Source organism: Heterocephalus glaber, unplaced genomic scaffold, assembly GCF_053883595.1.
Source record: "Heterocephalus glaber isolate CG9 unplaced genomic scaffold, H.glaber_assembly_v1.0 deba00001555, whole genome shotgun sequence".
In the NCBI taxonomy this organism is placed as follows: Eukaryota; Metazoa; Chordata; class Mammalia; order Rodentia; family Bathyergidae; genus Heterocephalus; species Heterocephalus glaber.
The window spans coordinates 3,573,420-3,588,480 of record NW_028258346.1 but is presented as its reverse complement, the minus strand read 5'-3'; the positions used below and the strand labels follow the sequence as shown (position 1 = coordinate 3,588,480).

At 40.1% G+C, this 15,061-nt stretch overlaps 1 protein-coding gene across 1 annotated transcript in view; it reads right to left on the bottom strand.

Moving 5' to 3' along the window:
* The window catches only part of Ptdss1 (phosphatidylserine synthase 1), a 62,303-nt gene that overhangs the window by 45,593 nt on the left and 1,649 nt on the right, over positions 1–15,061 (bottom strand). The window contains exon 2 of the mRNA XM_004850143.4: positions 2,908–2,999. Within this exon, the coding sequence (XP_004850200.1) occupies positions 2,908–2,999 (92 nt within the window). The remainder of the gene's footprint in view (positions 1–2,907; positions 3,000–15,061) is intronic.

The following is a 15,061-nucleotide window of genomic DNA, read 5'->3' as shown; positions in this document are numbered from 1 at the left end:
GACAACGAAGTAAAAAATATTAGACTCCCCAAAATAAAATACCAGTAAAAACATGGGCAACTGAAATGAATAGACACTTCTCAGAAGAAGCACAGATAGTAAACAAATACACAAAAAAATGTGCAGTATCATTGGCCATTAGAGAAATGTAAATTAAAACAACACTGAGATAGCATCTCATTCTAGAAAAAAATGGCTATCATCAAGAAACCAAGTAGTAACAAGTGCTGGCGAGGCTGCAAGAGAAAAAGGAGCCCTGCTACATTGCTGGTGGGAATATAAACTAGTTTAACCACTATGGAGATCAGTATGGAGATTCCTCAGAAAACTAAAGCCAGAAATTTCACTAGACCTAGCTACTCCTCCTCTAGGAAGCTTCTCAAAAGAGCTAAAGACATCATATTACAAAATGCATACCCATTTTTATAGCAGCACAATTTTAAGTGCTGAAATCTTGAAAACCGTGTACATGCCCATCAACAGATGAATGAAGACAATGAGGATTTATATACAATGAAGTACCACTTTGCCATAAAGAGAGATAAACTTGAGGCATTTGTAGGTAAATGGATGTTTGAGACCACAGTATTACATGAAATATATCGACATGTAAGTTTAAATATTACATGGTTTCTCTTACATGAGACAAGTAAAGAGAAAAATAAAAGATAATAGGAAGCAGTGAGACCTTTTTTTAAATGGGAAGGGGAACAAGAGTTGGAAGGAGCAGAGAGGGATGGGAGAGGAAGGGGACATAAAAGAATTAAGATGTGTGTGTACACGTGCCAACTCCCCACGGTAAATGTAATCTTTATGTACTGCAAACACATAGTAATAAAAAATAAATAAATACAATAAAATAATAAACCTGCCCTTGAGGCTTTGGAGGCCATTAGCCTTGACCTGGCCTCTGACCTGAGATGGCATTCACCAGCTCCTCCCCTGGACCTGTACTCTTACACTACCGCCAATGGTGTAAGACTTAGGGCTGGGGGAGCCCCTCACAGGTGGCCATGGAAGCTATGCTTCAACACAGTGACCCTGTAGGAGAGGAGGGCCAGCACAGTGCCCAAGCTTTCCTTCGAAACCCACAATTCTAAAATACTGTGTGTTAGATATGGGAGGGAAAAGAAAGCTGGCAAATTGCAGAGAAGCTTTCGACAGTGAGGATATACTTAGTAAATTCTACAGCAAGCTCAATAATGCACATCTTGTCTCCATATCCCAGTAATTGTGCATTACCAGAAACATCGATCATCATGGAAAAGCCAAGCCCATATCTGTCATATCTGCATCAGGGATACAGACTTTCACACAGTGAAAGGTTTTCATTAAAAGTAAAATTTAAAAGCTTGAGTGGCTGGAAAGTTACACTCAGCTCCCCAAAAACCTGGCCATCTAGAACAATTCATTCTTTTAGAAACTCAGGCTGGCTCAATTACTATGCTACAAGCAAAAACCACTGTGTTCTCATAAACATAGTGCTACATAAAAGAAGCAAAACTGCAGAACAAAATTCCCCTGCCACCATCTTGGGAAACCTTAAGGTCTTGCCCTGAGACATTTCCAGGTGGCCTTCAGTGACAGGCATAATGAGCTTCCTCTATTACACATTACAGTCTACTGGAAAGCATAGGACATAAGAAAAAAAATACATCTTTAAGCATAAACAGGCCCATGGAGCATAATCCATTAAAAAATTAGAATAACTCAAAACTATTAGAGGTATAAGAAAATAAAATATAAGATACAGGAGTGAGCATTTAGAAATTGCTTCAGACAGCAAGTGTAGAATAGTCTATAGAGCAGGCATAGAAAGGGAGTGAGAAAAAATAAAGCAAATTTATAAGTGACAACTTAGAGAAAAGGCATGAATCAACTGGAAACAAGGGAATATCAAATTTGTTTTTTAAACAAAGGCTTGGCTTCATTCTCTCTGTAATCATGACCAGAGGTGGGGGTTAAAATTCACAATACTAATTATGTTTTCCTCATGATAAAAATTAATATCCCAAATGCATAATCAGCAAAGTAAATTGTGGTGAAAGATCATCTGGTACAACAAATTACTCATTACAGCACCGACCCCACTGTTAGCTAAAAAGAGCAACTCAACATGAACTGAGCATTGTCTAACTCAACTGACAATAAAAACAGCAACAAAAAGAACAGGTGACATCTGTTGTGAGCTTAGTCGGTCAGTCATTGTTCACAGCAAGCTACACTTTGGTTGTGACTGGTTCTCCAAGGGCTCAGGCACTGGGAGCTTGGTCCCCAGTGTGGTGACATGAGGAGGTGGTAGAACCATTAAGAAGTGAGGCCTTGGGGGAGGTCACTGTGTGCAATGCCCTCAACAACAATCAGTATACTTCTTTTGGGAGCCTGGTTTGTTCTCACCACAGGATTATTACAGAAGAACCAATCTGGCCCATCCCGTCTCTGGCTTCCTGTCCCACCATGTGATCTCTCCCACTGGCCTGCATCCTCACCATGACGCCACCCATCACACAGTGCCACCATCCATGATGTGAAGCCAAAGGTGCCCTTGACAGCACCATGCTGTTTGGACTTTCAGCTTCCAAAACTACTAGGGACACAGGTTTCTTTTTGTTATAAAGCACATATCCTCAGGTGTTTTGTGATAGCAAAGGACAACAAACTAATACATAGTGTTTATCATGTACTAGTTCAGCTAACCCTCACAATACCTCCTGACATCTCCATTTCAGGGCAAAGAAGTGCAGAATAGGCAGCCATCCTCCAGAGCCTGTGCCCTGGCTACTACACAAAACCGAAGATTATTTTTTATAGCATCTTCTAGTTTCACCTTCTCGACAACTTGCATCTCAAAAAAGTCAGAAATACATGATGCACAGCAGAAATACACTAATGCATGACATCACTTACCATTGGGGAAAGCTAACACACTGATGATAAGAAAGAAGAAAACAACAGAGAGGATGCCTCTCCAGATGTTGTCTTCTGGAACAGAATCATCCCTGGAAAGAGAAAAATAACATTGAGAATTCATTTTCAAATCTAAACAGTAAACTTAAAAGGAGTACTGCTTCCCTGCTCTAAAACCTGGGAGACTGTTAACTTTATTTTGTTGCAAAAATCATCACGCACTTTATTTACTACTCATTAACTATAATCATAAATCTCACAAAGTTCAGTTCTCACAAGAAAAATTATTTGGTGGGTGTGGCTCCCAGTATGGTGTATGTGTGCATAAGGCCCGGGGTTCAATCGTTAGCACAAAAACAAAGAAAAAAAAAAAAAGAAAAGCAACCTTACATGCCAACAATATTCTACTCAAACAAGCATTTAAGAATAACTGCTCTTTAAAACAAAACCAAAATCCCAGGATGTCAAAACATAAAGTTTATTTTTGAAAAACAGCTTTGGTTTTAAGAATAACTAAAGATGACCTTCACAATACAGGATATGGCAAAGAAATTTTTCAGAAATCAGAGAGGAAGCTTAAGATCGTAAAGAGGGCAGTGCAATGAGATCACACAATCTATTCTTAAAAATGGGCAGGAAAGTGCTGGGTAATAAGAAAGCACCAGCAAGAAAGAGTTAGGGGCTGGGGATTTAGCTCAGTGATTCCGCCACCTGCCTCACAAGCACAGGGACCCAAGTTCGATCCCCAGTACCAAAAAAAAAAAAAAAGTTAAAAAAAAATCAGGAGGAAAAATACAAGATTTAAAATCAAACCACAAACCAAAAACCTGTAAAGAAAGGAGATGAGCATCTTTACTCTCATGTCTGGTCATTCATCTTTCTTCTTTTCCTTTCTTCTCCTTCATTCCTTTCCTCCCCCCCTCCCCCCATCTCTTTCTCTCTCCCTCCTCTGTACTAGGGATTGAACCCAAGGCCTCACACATGCAGGGGAAGTGCTCTACCACTCCTGAAGCATTTTTAGGCCCCAAGAGCAAAACCTACAAGAAAGACTGGAATAATTTCAAACTCTCAGAGGCATAAGAGAAATAAGACACAGCTTCAAAGCTTTTATTTTCATTTTGAGATAGAACCTCACTAAGTTGCTCAGACTGGCCTCGTACTTGGAATCTTTCTGCCTTAGCCTCCCAAGCAGGTGGGATTACAGGTATGTACTTCCTCAACCTCCCGAGTGCTAGGATTATAGGTGTGTGCCACCATGCCTGGCCTGAGCCATTTCTAATATATTACTGTATTTACTGTCCCCATGCCCCCAAGAACTGAACTGAATCCTTTTGTTGGCTTATGTGTTATCAATTTCCCCTGTAGGAAGCAAACCTCCGAAGCAGGGAATTACTTGGTTATATCCTCAAAGTTGAGCACAAAGCACTCCGTAGATATTTGTGGACTGACTGCTGATTGTTGAGAATAATTATTGTGTAAAACCAAGTAAACTTTCCCAAATGGAAGTGTTCTTAACATTGACAGTAGGGAAGAATTAGGTTTTGACAATGTACACACACAAAAAAAAGAGTCTAGGAGCACATCTGGGCTCAAGAAAAGCAAGCACAAGAGGGAAAACAGACATAAGACATTAAGGAGAAAATTTTCTGAATTACTAATAATTTTTGAGATGCTTGGGAGAAGGAAGTTCAGTATTTCAGTTTTTAAAAATGCAGAATGAGGGCCAGGGATTTAGCTCAGTGGTTTTGCCACCTGCTGCACAAGTGCAAGGACCCGAGTTCAATCCCCGGTACCAAAAAAAAAAAAAAAAAGCAGAATGAATAGCAAGAAAATATGATATGAAACAGACTGGAAAGAGATAATGAGGTTAACAACAGTAAGTTAAAAATGATAAAAGAAGTTGAGTTTATTGAGGAAAGGACTCTAGTGATAAGTTTTCAAAAGACAAATATTAAGATTAAGCAGGGAGGGCCAGGGATTTAGCTCAGTGGTTCCGCCTCCTGCCTCGCAAGAGAAAGGTCCTGAGTTTGATCCCCCACACAAAAAAAAAAAAAAAAAAAATTAAGCATTACTGAAGGAAAAGTAAGACAGTTTAAAAAACAGTGGAAGAAAACCAAGTTTGAGGTTCAGGGAGGACCCAGTCTGGACTCCATAGCAAGACCCTCTCTCAACCAACCCAAAAAACAAAACAAAACAAAACAAAGCCACAAAGTAATCCATGTTTGTATAAAAAAGGCAAATCTAAACTGGGCACCATGAGTGGTACAAGCCCCTAATTCCAGTACTCCAGAGGCTGAGGGAGGAGGATCACTATGAGTTCAAGGGCAGACTGGACTACATAGCAAGACCCTGTCTCAAAAAATAAAAACCAAAACCAATTTGGAGCCTAGCCTGGATACTTTAGTGACTTAAGAAGATTCTGTCTCAAGATAAAACATTAAAAAAAAAAAGAAGTAGAACAGAGAGAGAAAAGGAAAGAAGGAAGGAAGGAAGGAAGGAAGGAAGGAAGGAAGGAAGGAAGGAAGGAAGGAAGGAAGGATGAGCATGTGAGCTGGATATAGCTCAGTACAAAGGTCCTGGATTCAACCCCTAGTACTAAGGGCAGGAATCTAGGTCAAGCAAATCTAGATCATCAAAATATATAATAAAGAGGTGTGAAAATAACTACCTTATAAAGAACTAAGTCCAAGGATACTGGCTTATAAACAGAAGTGGGTTTAGATATAAGGTTCTATTTAGGCAGCTAAGTTTCTGCATCCAAGTTAAATAATTTCCAGTTATAACAGGATTGAACATGGATTCTAAAGATCATTTCTTAGATCATCATATGCCCATAAAATAGCACTAGCAAACAAACACTATTAACCTCATAGGTCAGATTTCAAAACCAAACTACAGAATCAGACTTTGTCTTCAATTTTATTTTAATGTGCACCCTAATGAACTGCTCATCAGCCCAGAGGTCATGGACATGTCCCTAAAAGCGCCAGCCTGACCGTTACCAGGGGACCTATGATGCCCTTCGGCCTAAGCAGGGAAGCTCCACATCCAATGCCCAGGACATTAGCTTTGAAGAATGGCTGCACAGGCCAGGAACATAATGTCTTCACTCAGACCAGCATCACATTACTGGTACCACTAGTGATGATGACAATAACAACAGCTCCTATATATCAGAATCTACTATGTACCAGGCACATAAAAGGAAGTCAATCAACGTTATCTTTGTCACAACCAACTGCTAAATGGGGTATCATCACCATTTTAAAAATGAAGTAATAGCCCAGATGGGTTGAGTAAGATGCTCAAGTCTGTACATGTTAAGAATTTGCAGAGCTGGCATTTCAAAACCAGGTCTACTAGATCCTGAAGATGATGATCTTTCCTCAGTGCTAAACTGCCAAGTGAAAAGATTACCTGTCATTTGAACTCAGCCTGAGTCATGTCAGGGGCAAAGGATTGGTAGGGAGAGATTTTGACAGGACACAACACTTAAGTTGCAAACCAAAAGCAAGACTAAAATAAATAACCATTGTGTGGGAACAGGAGGATTCCATAATGCATACTTTACACCAAAATATATTCTGGATGACTGGAAGAATCAAACATCAACAAAAATATAAGAATCAATGGGAGATTAGATCAAAGTCAACAACCTCCTAGTGGAGAAAAACTTTCTGAAGTATGGTACAAAACCCAGAAGTTGTAAGGAGAGAAACATTCATCTACATGACAGAAAAGAACAGCAAATTAACCGAAAGAAAAGTGATTAACTCAGAAACAATTTGCACCTCACATCAAAGGATACAAAGTGACTGACTATTCACAGGGTGGGAAATCAAATGAGAAGATGGTCACCCTCACTCAGGGAAAGGACAAATTAAAATAACATCAAGAAACTTTCTTTTTATCTCCCTTATTTATAAAGGTAAATTGTAAACTGATGTATGTTTTCAAGTGGTTTGATTAGAGGTAATTTACAAAGGTAAATTTACAAAGCCCATTGTGGTCTAGTTTCAGGAAAGGAAAATGGGTGATAAAACAACTCTAAAAGTCTAACAAAAAAACTATCAACTATGAACATGAGGTCTTTTGATTAACTGAAAATATATAGTATAAGAAGATCAAACTTCTGCAGTTAAAGATTAGGGAATAGGTGGGTAATTTGAAGAAGAAATCTGAGTCCTCTCCAAAGACTCAAATTTAATGACCAAGCTGGTGAGGACATGAATAAAAATGGATACCCTTACACATTGGTGGTGGTAGTATAAATTCAAAGCTCTTTTATGGAGGGCAATTTAACAATATATTATAGTTATAAATGTATACACCCAACGATTTAGCAATTATGCTTCAGCATAAATGACACAGCACAACAACACAGGTACCATCTTGTTCATTGTGAAACTGTACATAGTCACGAAAGACTAGAAACAAGCTAAACACTTATCAAAAGACTGATTAAACTATGGCCTAGTCTCACAGTGGAAAACTAGGCTGCTATAAAAAAAGAATGAAATTTAATTGTTTCAGAATAATTTCAGATAGTATGAAATATATAAAACTGCACAAGAGTAGGTATAATAAGCAACCATTTGTGCATATATAGGTATGGGAATATGTTATAATTCATGCATAGAACATCTCTGGAAATCTACCCAAGGAATGATGACATTGATTTTCTTCAAAGAGGAAAAATGAGGAGACTGTTCACTGCATATCCTTTGAAATAACTGAGATTTCAAGCAATAACTGGGATTTCAAGAACACACCATTCTTTTAAAAAATTAAATTCTTAATTGAATAGCTATAGTAAACCAGATGAGTCTCTACTTAAAATTACCTACTAGTCAAAACACTTGAAAACATACATTCAACACTAAATTTATAAGAACTAGAGATCAGTAATAACCAAGTATATAAAACCAATGAAACTACAATTTTGTAAACTAAAGCCATTTTATTCGAAAGAATCAAATGGATGGCCTAGTTTCAGGATGGAAAAGGGTGATGAAACAGCTCTAGAAAGTCGAACAAAAAAAAGCATCAACTATGGACAACAAGGTCTTTCGATTAACTGAAAATATGTAGTACAGGAAGATGAAACTTCTGCAGTTAAAGATTAGGAAGTGGGTAGATGAATTTAGGAAGAAATTTTGAACCAAGACATATTACATAAAGGTGCAAATTTCCAATGATGAATGTCATTATATTGTATGCCTAAAATGTACCAAGAAAATTAATTAAAAAACAAAAAAGAAACCTGAGTTCTAGCCAACAGGAGGCCCTACCTTCACACTCTTGTCTGAGTTTTGGCTGTAGAGAGGTTACGCCTATAGCACCCAGCACAGCCCTCACCAGTGGTTGCATGATGAGGCTGTCAACGTCCTCACTGGCCTCATGGGAGTGGAGCCTACAGGGCCATTCAGTAAGCTCTGCTATAGCCCATCTTTCCTAAACTCCAAATACAGTAATCCAGAAGTTTAACCATACACTGAGGTATACAGTCATTTTCCACGGTCATAAAAAGGAATGTAGATACAAGGGGCTGCACTAATGACTCTAGAAGCCTCACACTTGGGGGACAAGGACTGTTAACTATGGACATTCACTGTATCCTGTCCCTCCTGGGCTCCTTTGCATGTGAGCTCACTTGATCTTCCTAACTCCCTAACGTGGGAAATGGTCCTCATGGGCACTTCACTGGTGAGGTCTGAATCCAAAGCGCCAAGTTCTCTTCCATGCAGGGAGCCCCCAGTGGCCAGGAGTGGAGGCTTGGGCCACAAGCCAGCTGTGTGGCCTGGGCAGATTTCTTAACTTCTCTATGCCAGTTTCCTTAGTGAACAGAGGTGAAGAATAATTCCACCTTGCAGGGTGATGGTGAGGATTAAATAACTTACACCCTTGCAGTTGGAGCCTTGGACAAGTGTCTTATTACTACCAGTTCCCAATGCCTGCTCATTCATTCATTCATTCCTTCTAGTTAGTGCCTCCCACCGGGTAGGGACTATGTTGGTTGGGCTGAGATGAGCAGACATGCCCTATTTGGGGGAGGATCATAAAGAAAAAAGACAATGAGACACAAAATAAGTTATTACTTTAGGACAGCTTTGCCCCAGAGGAAATGTTTTTGATGGAAAGGAATGTAACCTAACCTCCAAATACAGCCCCAGTTGGTGGGTGGATATGAAACTAGCTCCTTCCATGGAGCCGCCACAAGGGGCAAATGTGGTTCCCACTTCTCAGGGGAGATGGAGAATTGTGGTCCAGATTGCAGAGTCCTCATCAGGATTCTCACTCCACTCAGACATTTTACTTCATGGCAACAAAAAATAAAGTGAATTTAAGTTTGCCTGTGACATGTGCCAGCTCCTGGACTCCTTTCTGGGTCTGTAGCAGCTAACAGCCCAACAAACACCTTGGTCTGCAGCTTTCCAAAGAAGCTGCACAGCAGGGATGTTCTCCAGGGGAAGCTGGGCAGGTGCTCCCTTTGGTGGAAGGAGACGAACATGAAGCTCTTGATTACCCTGCCTGTGGTCACACACAAGCAGCGGTGAGTACAAGTCAGTGCCAGGGATTCTAGAATGCTGGTTCTAGGTCAAAGACACATTCACCAATAATGCTACAAACACACAGGCTGAAGGAGGCAAAGTCCTCTTCCTTCTCTGCTAAGCTTAGGGGGTGCTCTTGATAAGTGCCAGGGCAGCACTGACCACAATGAAAACACCCAAGGTGCAGCTGAAAATGACCCCCAAAATAAGCCCCACAGGGTTCAGGTCTCACCTCTTCCACTGAGGTAACTTCGGTGCCCAGCACCATGACCAGCACATGCAGGCATCCTGAGAGAACCAAGAATGTGTCAGGTGCTATGGCAGATAAAGTACTCAAGTAACCTGAGGGGCAATCATAGCCTGGCCCAGAGTCCACTGGCAGCTTCCTGTTCCCTTGCAGAGGACAGCTTCAGAGGCCTACTGAGACCATCTGCCAATATTTAAAAGCCCAAATCAGTTTTTAAACACCCTAACTCCTGTGGAGCACTGCTTAACTGGTATGGGGAGCTACCCAAAGAGGGGATGTCCTAAAGGCAAGAAAAGCATAAGGAAAGCCCCAAGCTTAAGAAAATACACATAGAACTTTCAGACTCAAGATTCTGCGTCCATTCAGACTCTATGAGTTTGGTATCTAATGTCTGACTACAGACAGCAGATGCGGAGACTTCAGGGAAATTAATCTGCATGCAATCTTGGGCGGAGGCTTTCTCCCTAAGGCCAGGCAGCCAGCTTGCATCATGACTAAGACTTCTCTGTGAGTTGTCCCTGTCCCTTCTCATCTTCTTTCTCCTTCATTACCTTTAATGAGTCCTTGAAACAGAAAGATGTGGCCATACTAGGAGACTAGTCACTGTTAAGGTTCCTCTCTCTCAGTGGAAAATGTAATCCTGAGTTACAAGGTAGACCAATGTCAACTGGCTCTGATATTATCTTTAATACCGCATTCGATCTGTTTTAAAGTAAGTTACGATCTTGGTCAAAAACTATTGCTGAGATAGTAATAAAGGAGAAAAATGGTACTTCGGTTGAGGTTTTATTGGATACATGATTTCTTGTGTTCTATTAATTTAGCATTTTCCTGGATGCCTATCCAGGGATGAGTAAGACATTTGGGCTCAAGTAATTGACATAGAAACAAATAACACAAGATACAATAATAAAAGGGATAGGGAAGTATATGAGAAGTATATAATTCTTCCTCTATGCTTCGTGGGACATAAAAAAAATGGCCAGGAAAGAAGCCATACAGGTGGGTTGTGAAGGGCACCATAGGCTTGCAGTGGGCACAGGGTGCTTCCCAGGGAGACAGACAGCGGCACTGGGTGTAGGGCCAGGGAGCTGACTGCCTGTGGGGTGTGCTATGTGCTGGCAGCATGGGATGAAGCTGCAGATGTAGACATAACCTATAAGGAAAGACCTCAGAATGTGGCCTGTACCTTCCTACAAGGGGGCCGGCGACCAGAGACGGGAATCACAATTTTGTCTTAGCAGATGCTAAGGGCACCTGTGGAGGATGAACTGCAGGAAGGTGGGGAGGTGATGTCAAGGCCTGGAGCATGTTAGTCCAAAGGCCTGGGGATGGACAGAGAACCGTTCTACCAGCCGTAAGACCCAATGGGACCTGCTGAAGATAAGCCAGATGGTGAACCCCAGGACGGCTGAGTACTGGGCTAGACACAGGGACTACTGACCAGGCGGAATGGACTGGTTCTGGTTTCTGGATTAGCTGAGATTGAAAAGCTGCTAACTTCCTTTCAGAAATCTGAAGCAACAGGATATCACAAGACAAACTGTATTATGTTTGGTAACAGAATTATAGCTGGTATGCTAAACACAATTATTCAAAACAGACCAACTTCAATTAAGGCTGTTCACTAAAAAGGAGTTTGAGAGGAAGCAACTCCTAGCTATTTAATTGCTTGAGGGTAAGATACCATCTGCCAAAGAAATATTCCAGTCACCCAAGTGCTTATTCACTACACATGACCCCAAAAGAATATATTGGACATTTATCCCTTTAAAAGGTTTATAATCTTATTAGGGACATAACACATCAGGAGTAAGTATAAGATAAAAATATAGTTATTTATTTAAATCCAATTTAAAAATATGATTCAAATAGTAACTGGGAAAGAGAAACGGCAAAGATCAATGTTAAGTGGTCCCCAAATACAACCTAATACAGTGTTCCATGCTCAACTACTCCAAGGCTGGTTTAATCCCAGTACACGTGGCTATAGACGATCAATTAGTATTGCTAGTGTTAGGGAACAAGGACATCCAGGGCTTCTGTTGTTGGGAGAAAGATTATGATGTACACAAGGAAATAGGACCAAGACAATTGAATTGGCAGTCTCAGGAGATGATTTCTAATAGATATTTATATCGTTGAAAGGGAAAAAACATGGAAGGCTGGCAAGGACCCATAAGAGAACCTCACAGAAGGTCAGAAATTTGACCCAGCGTTCAAAGGATAAACTGGCATTAAAAAGTCAGTAACAGAAATGAAGTAAAAGCCAATAGCAACAAATAAATAAAAATACAATAAAACAAGCATCCATCCATTTCTCTGCCCTTGCCTGTCTCCTCAGTTCCATACCCAAGAGAAAACCCGCCTAGACAAATTGATAACCACTCGCTATAGCGATCTGCCAGAAGGCTTTCTCCCCCAAGCAAGGATAGCTTTCTGTTGGACAAGAGCTAACACAGGTGGATGTCACAGTTTAATGGCAGAAGCCTCTTCAAGACAGGTGGGCTTCCATGAATGCGATTCAGTAGATTTTGATGTTTTCAAATGTAAAGCTCAAGTTTTTGCAATTAAATTCATTCAGTACTTCTAAGTTTACCCACCTCCAAAAGCAGAGTAAATATGAGGGCACTCAGTAATTATTACACTCTGACCTGGAGACAAAAGTTGTTTTCCTGCCCTGCTTTGGCTGAACAAATTTATAAGTGTATGCCTATGCATGTAATGTGTTAAAAAAATTACTTATTCTAGAATGTGGTAAAATAAGATTTTTCAAATCTTAGGAAATGACCAGGTACCACCTGATACTTTCAATGGTGCTGACAGGAAAGGGAGGTATAAGGTAACTATCTGTATCAGTCAGCTTCACATCAGAATAATGAAATACCTGACACAGGCTACTCATGAAGAAAAGGTTCATTTAGCTCACAGTTTGGGGGGTTGTGCCACTTTCTTCACTGTCAACCTCACTGGATTAAACTCTTGAAATGTGACTGGGTGGGAGTCATGGGGTGCCATACTCATCTGTGAGTTCACTGATAATCATAGCTGAACTGTGCTGTTAGGAGTGGGGCCCAGTTGGAGAAGGTGGGGTGTTTTTGGAGGATATCTCTTACTGATGGTCTTCTCCTATGTACACTTACGCTCTCTTCCCAGCCACCGTGTTCCAACATGCTCCTCGACCCTGATGTTTCTGCTTTGGAGCCAAACCTCTGAAACTATGAGTCAAATTAAATTTCTCCTCCTTTAAGTTACGGGTGTTGGGTATTTTGTTTTAGAAACAGGAAAGCTGGCTAATATGGGAGTTGAAAGTTCAGGGCTGGGGATTTAGCTCAGTGGTTTCGTCGCCTGCTGCGCAAGCACAAGGACCCGAGTTCGATCCCAGGTACCAAAAAAAGAAAAAAAAAAGAAAGTTCAAATGGCATAACGAAGGCTCTATGGAGCGGGCTGCTTTGTCATGTCATGGACAGTACTGGTAGGAGTTTGTGTAACTACATCTCAAACCAGGGACAGAGAGAACAGGAGAGAGCTGGCATGGTTCATATATAACAAAACTCTGGTGAAGTTTTGGAGGACTGCATAAGAGCTACAGTGCAAGAGCATGCCCACAGTGACTGAAGAATCTCCCTCTAGGACCCTCTTCTTACAGATTCCAAACACAACTCACACCCAGGTACAAGGATCCAATCCTTCGCAATCCTAAATTCTTGCTGAGTCTCTGCAGCATGTGACCTTACCCAGGTACGTAGTGTCTCTCACACACTGGTAATAGGACACCTCAAAAGTATTCTCCTGGTCTCTTAGACAACTGGTCTTTGCAAAATAAACTTTAAGGCAAAATTTTAAAGTTTTACTGAAAGAATTGAGCTGAAAGATTATCTAAAAATCTTGATAAAATAAGATACTACAGATAATCACTACAAGAGAGCATAGACTGAATCATTCTCATTTAAGAAGTCACTACTTGGGGGCTGGGGATTTAGCTCAGTGGTTTCACCGCCTGCTGCGCAAGCGCAAAGACCCAAGTTTGATCCCCAGTACCAAAAAAAAAAAAAAAAGTCACTACTTTCAATTTTTATGAAGATAGCACTATTGTTACAATGTCCCACTTAAAAGTGTCACAAATCGTTAGAAGATACAGTAACTACTAATTTTATTGATGGTGCTTAATATTTTTTATAAGGTGAGACTTACTAATTTGTTTTTCATTATGTGATTTGTCTCTATGAAATCAGCGAAGAAATAAAACTGTTAATAATTTTTAGAAAAGGACATAGCCTCAGGTTCAGATTATGGTTTTTCTATTACTTTTGACGAGCTGTTAAAATTCAGATTAATTTTCACACTTTCATTGCTGCAATTTATCAACTGCCTTGGGAGAATATGGCATGAAAGAGAAATTTCAGAAAAATGTGACTTTCTGTATTAAAAGAGAATGAAAGACATATTAATGGGCCTACAATATTAAAGAGAAAAGTTGAAATAAACTGCTCATTTCTGCTTCTCAAGATTTTAATTACTGTACTTTTCTCATTTACAAAGAAATCTCATTCATCCCATTGTTGTGAAGCCACGTATGGGATGAAATTAAATGGAGGTTAATGTGAAAAAAGTATGGATATTATACAATCTCCATTTTCCCAATGCCTTTCTCCTTTTTCTCAAAAAGCTACCTATATCCTCATTCAGTAACAAATATAATTTGGAAGGTATGACCATTCAATGAAATCACATAATAACTAATGTTTATTAAATACTTAGTATTTGCCATGTGTTGAGCTAAATACAAATGATCCAAAAAGCTGAACTTAATTCTCTTAATTAACTGTCTTAATGACAGACAATCCTATGAGATGTTATTATTTTTGTTTTACATACAGCTAGGGAAAGAGTCGAAAGGATTATGGAAGTAAGGAGTAAGTGTGATGTGGGAGGTTATTGGTTTCATAAATATCTGAAAAATTGCAGTAATGCCCCAGGAAGGCACCACTGGCACTTGTCTTGTGTGTGAGGGGACAATTTAGTCTTTGTTGTACAATGTTGTCCTTTGTGTTACAACACATTTAGTACCCTTTATCCTCCCTTCTACTAAACACTCAAGTTTCCTCAATACCTGTGACCACCCAATATACCCCTACACATCCTCCCTTGACCCTAAGCACCACTGAGCACTGAATAAAACTCAGAAGAGAACTGACATTAACGGGGCTTCCTATACCAGATATACCACTCAGTGATCACACATACTCAGTCTTCATGACTTCATAGGGGGTGAATACATACTTTCTTCTCATCTTATGGGTGTAGACTCTGACCCTCAGAACAAGGCTAAGCAGTTTAACCAAAAACACTGCCA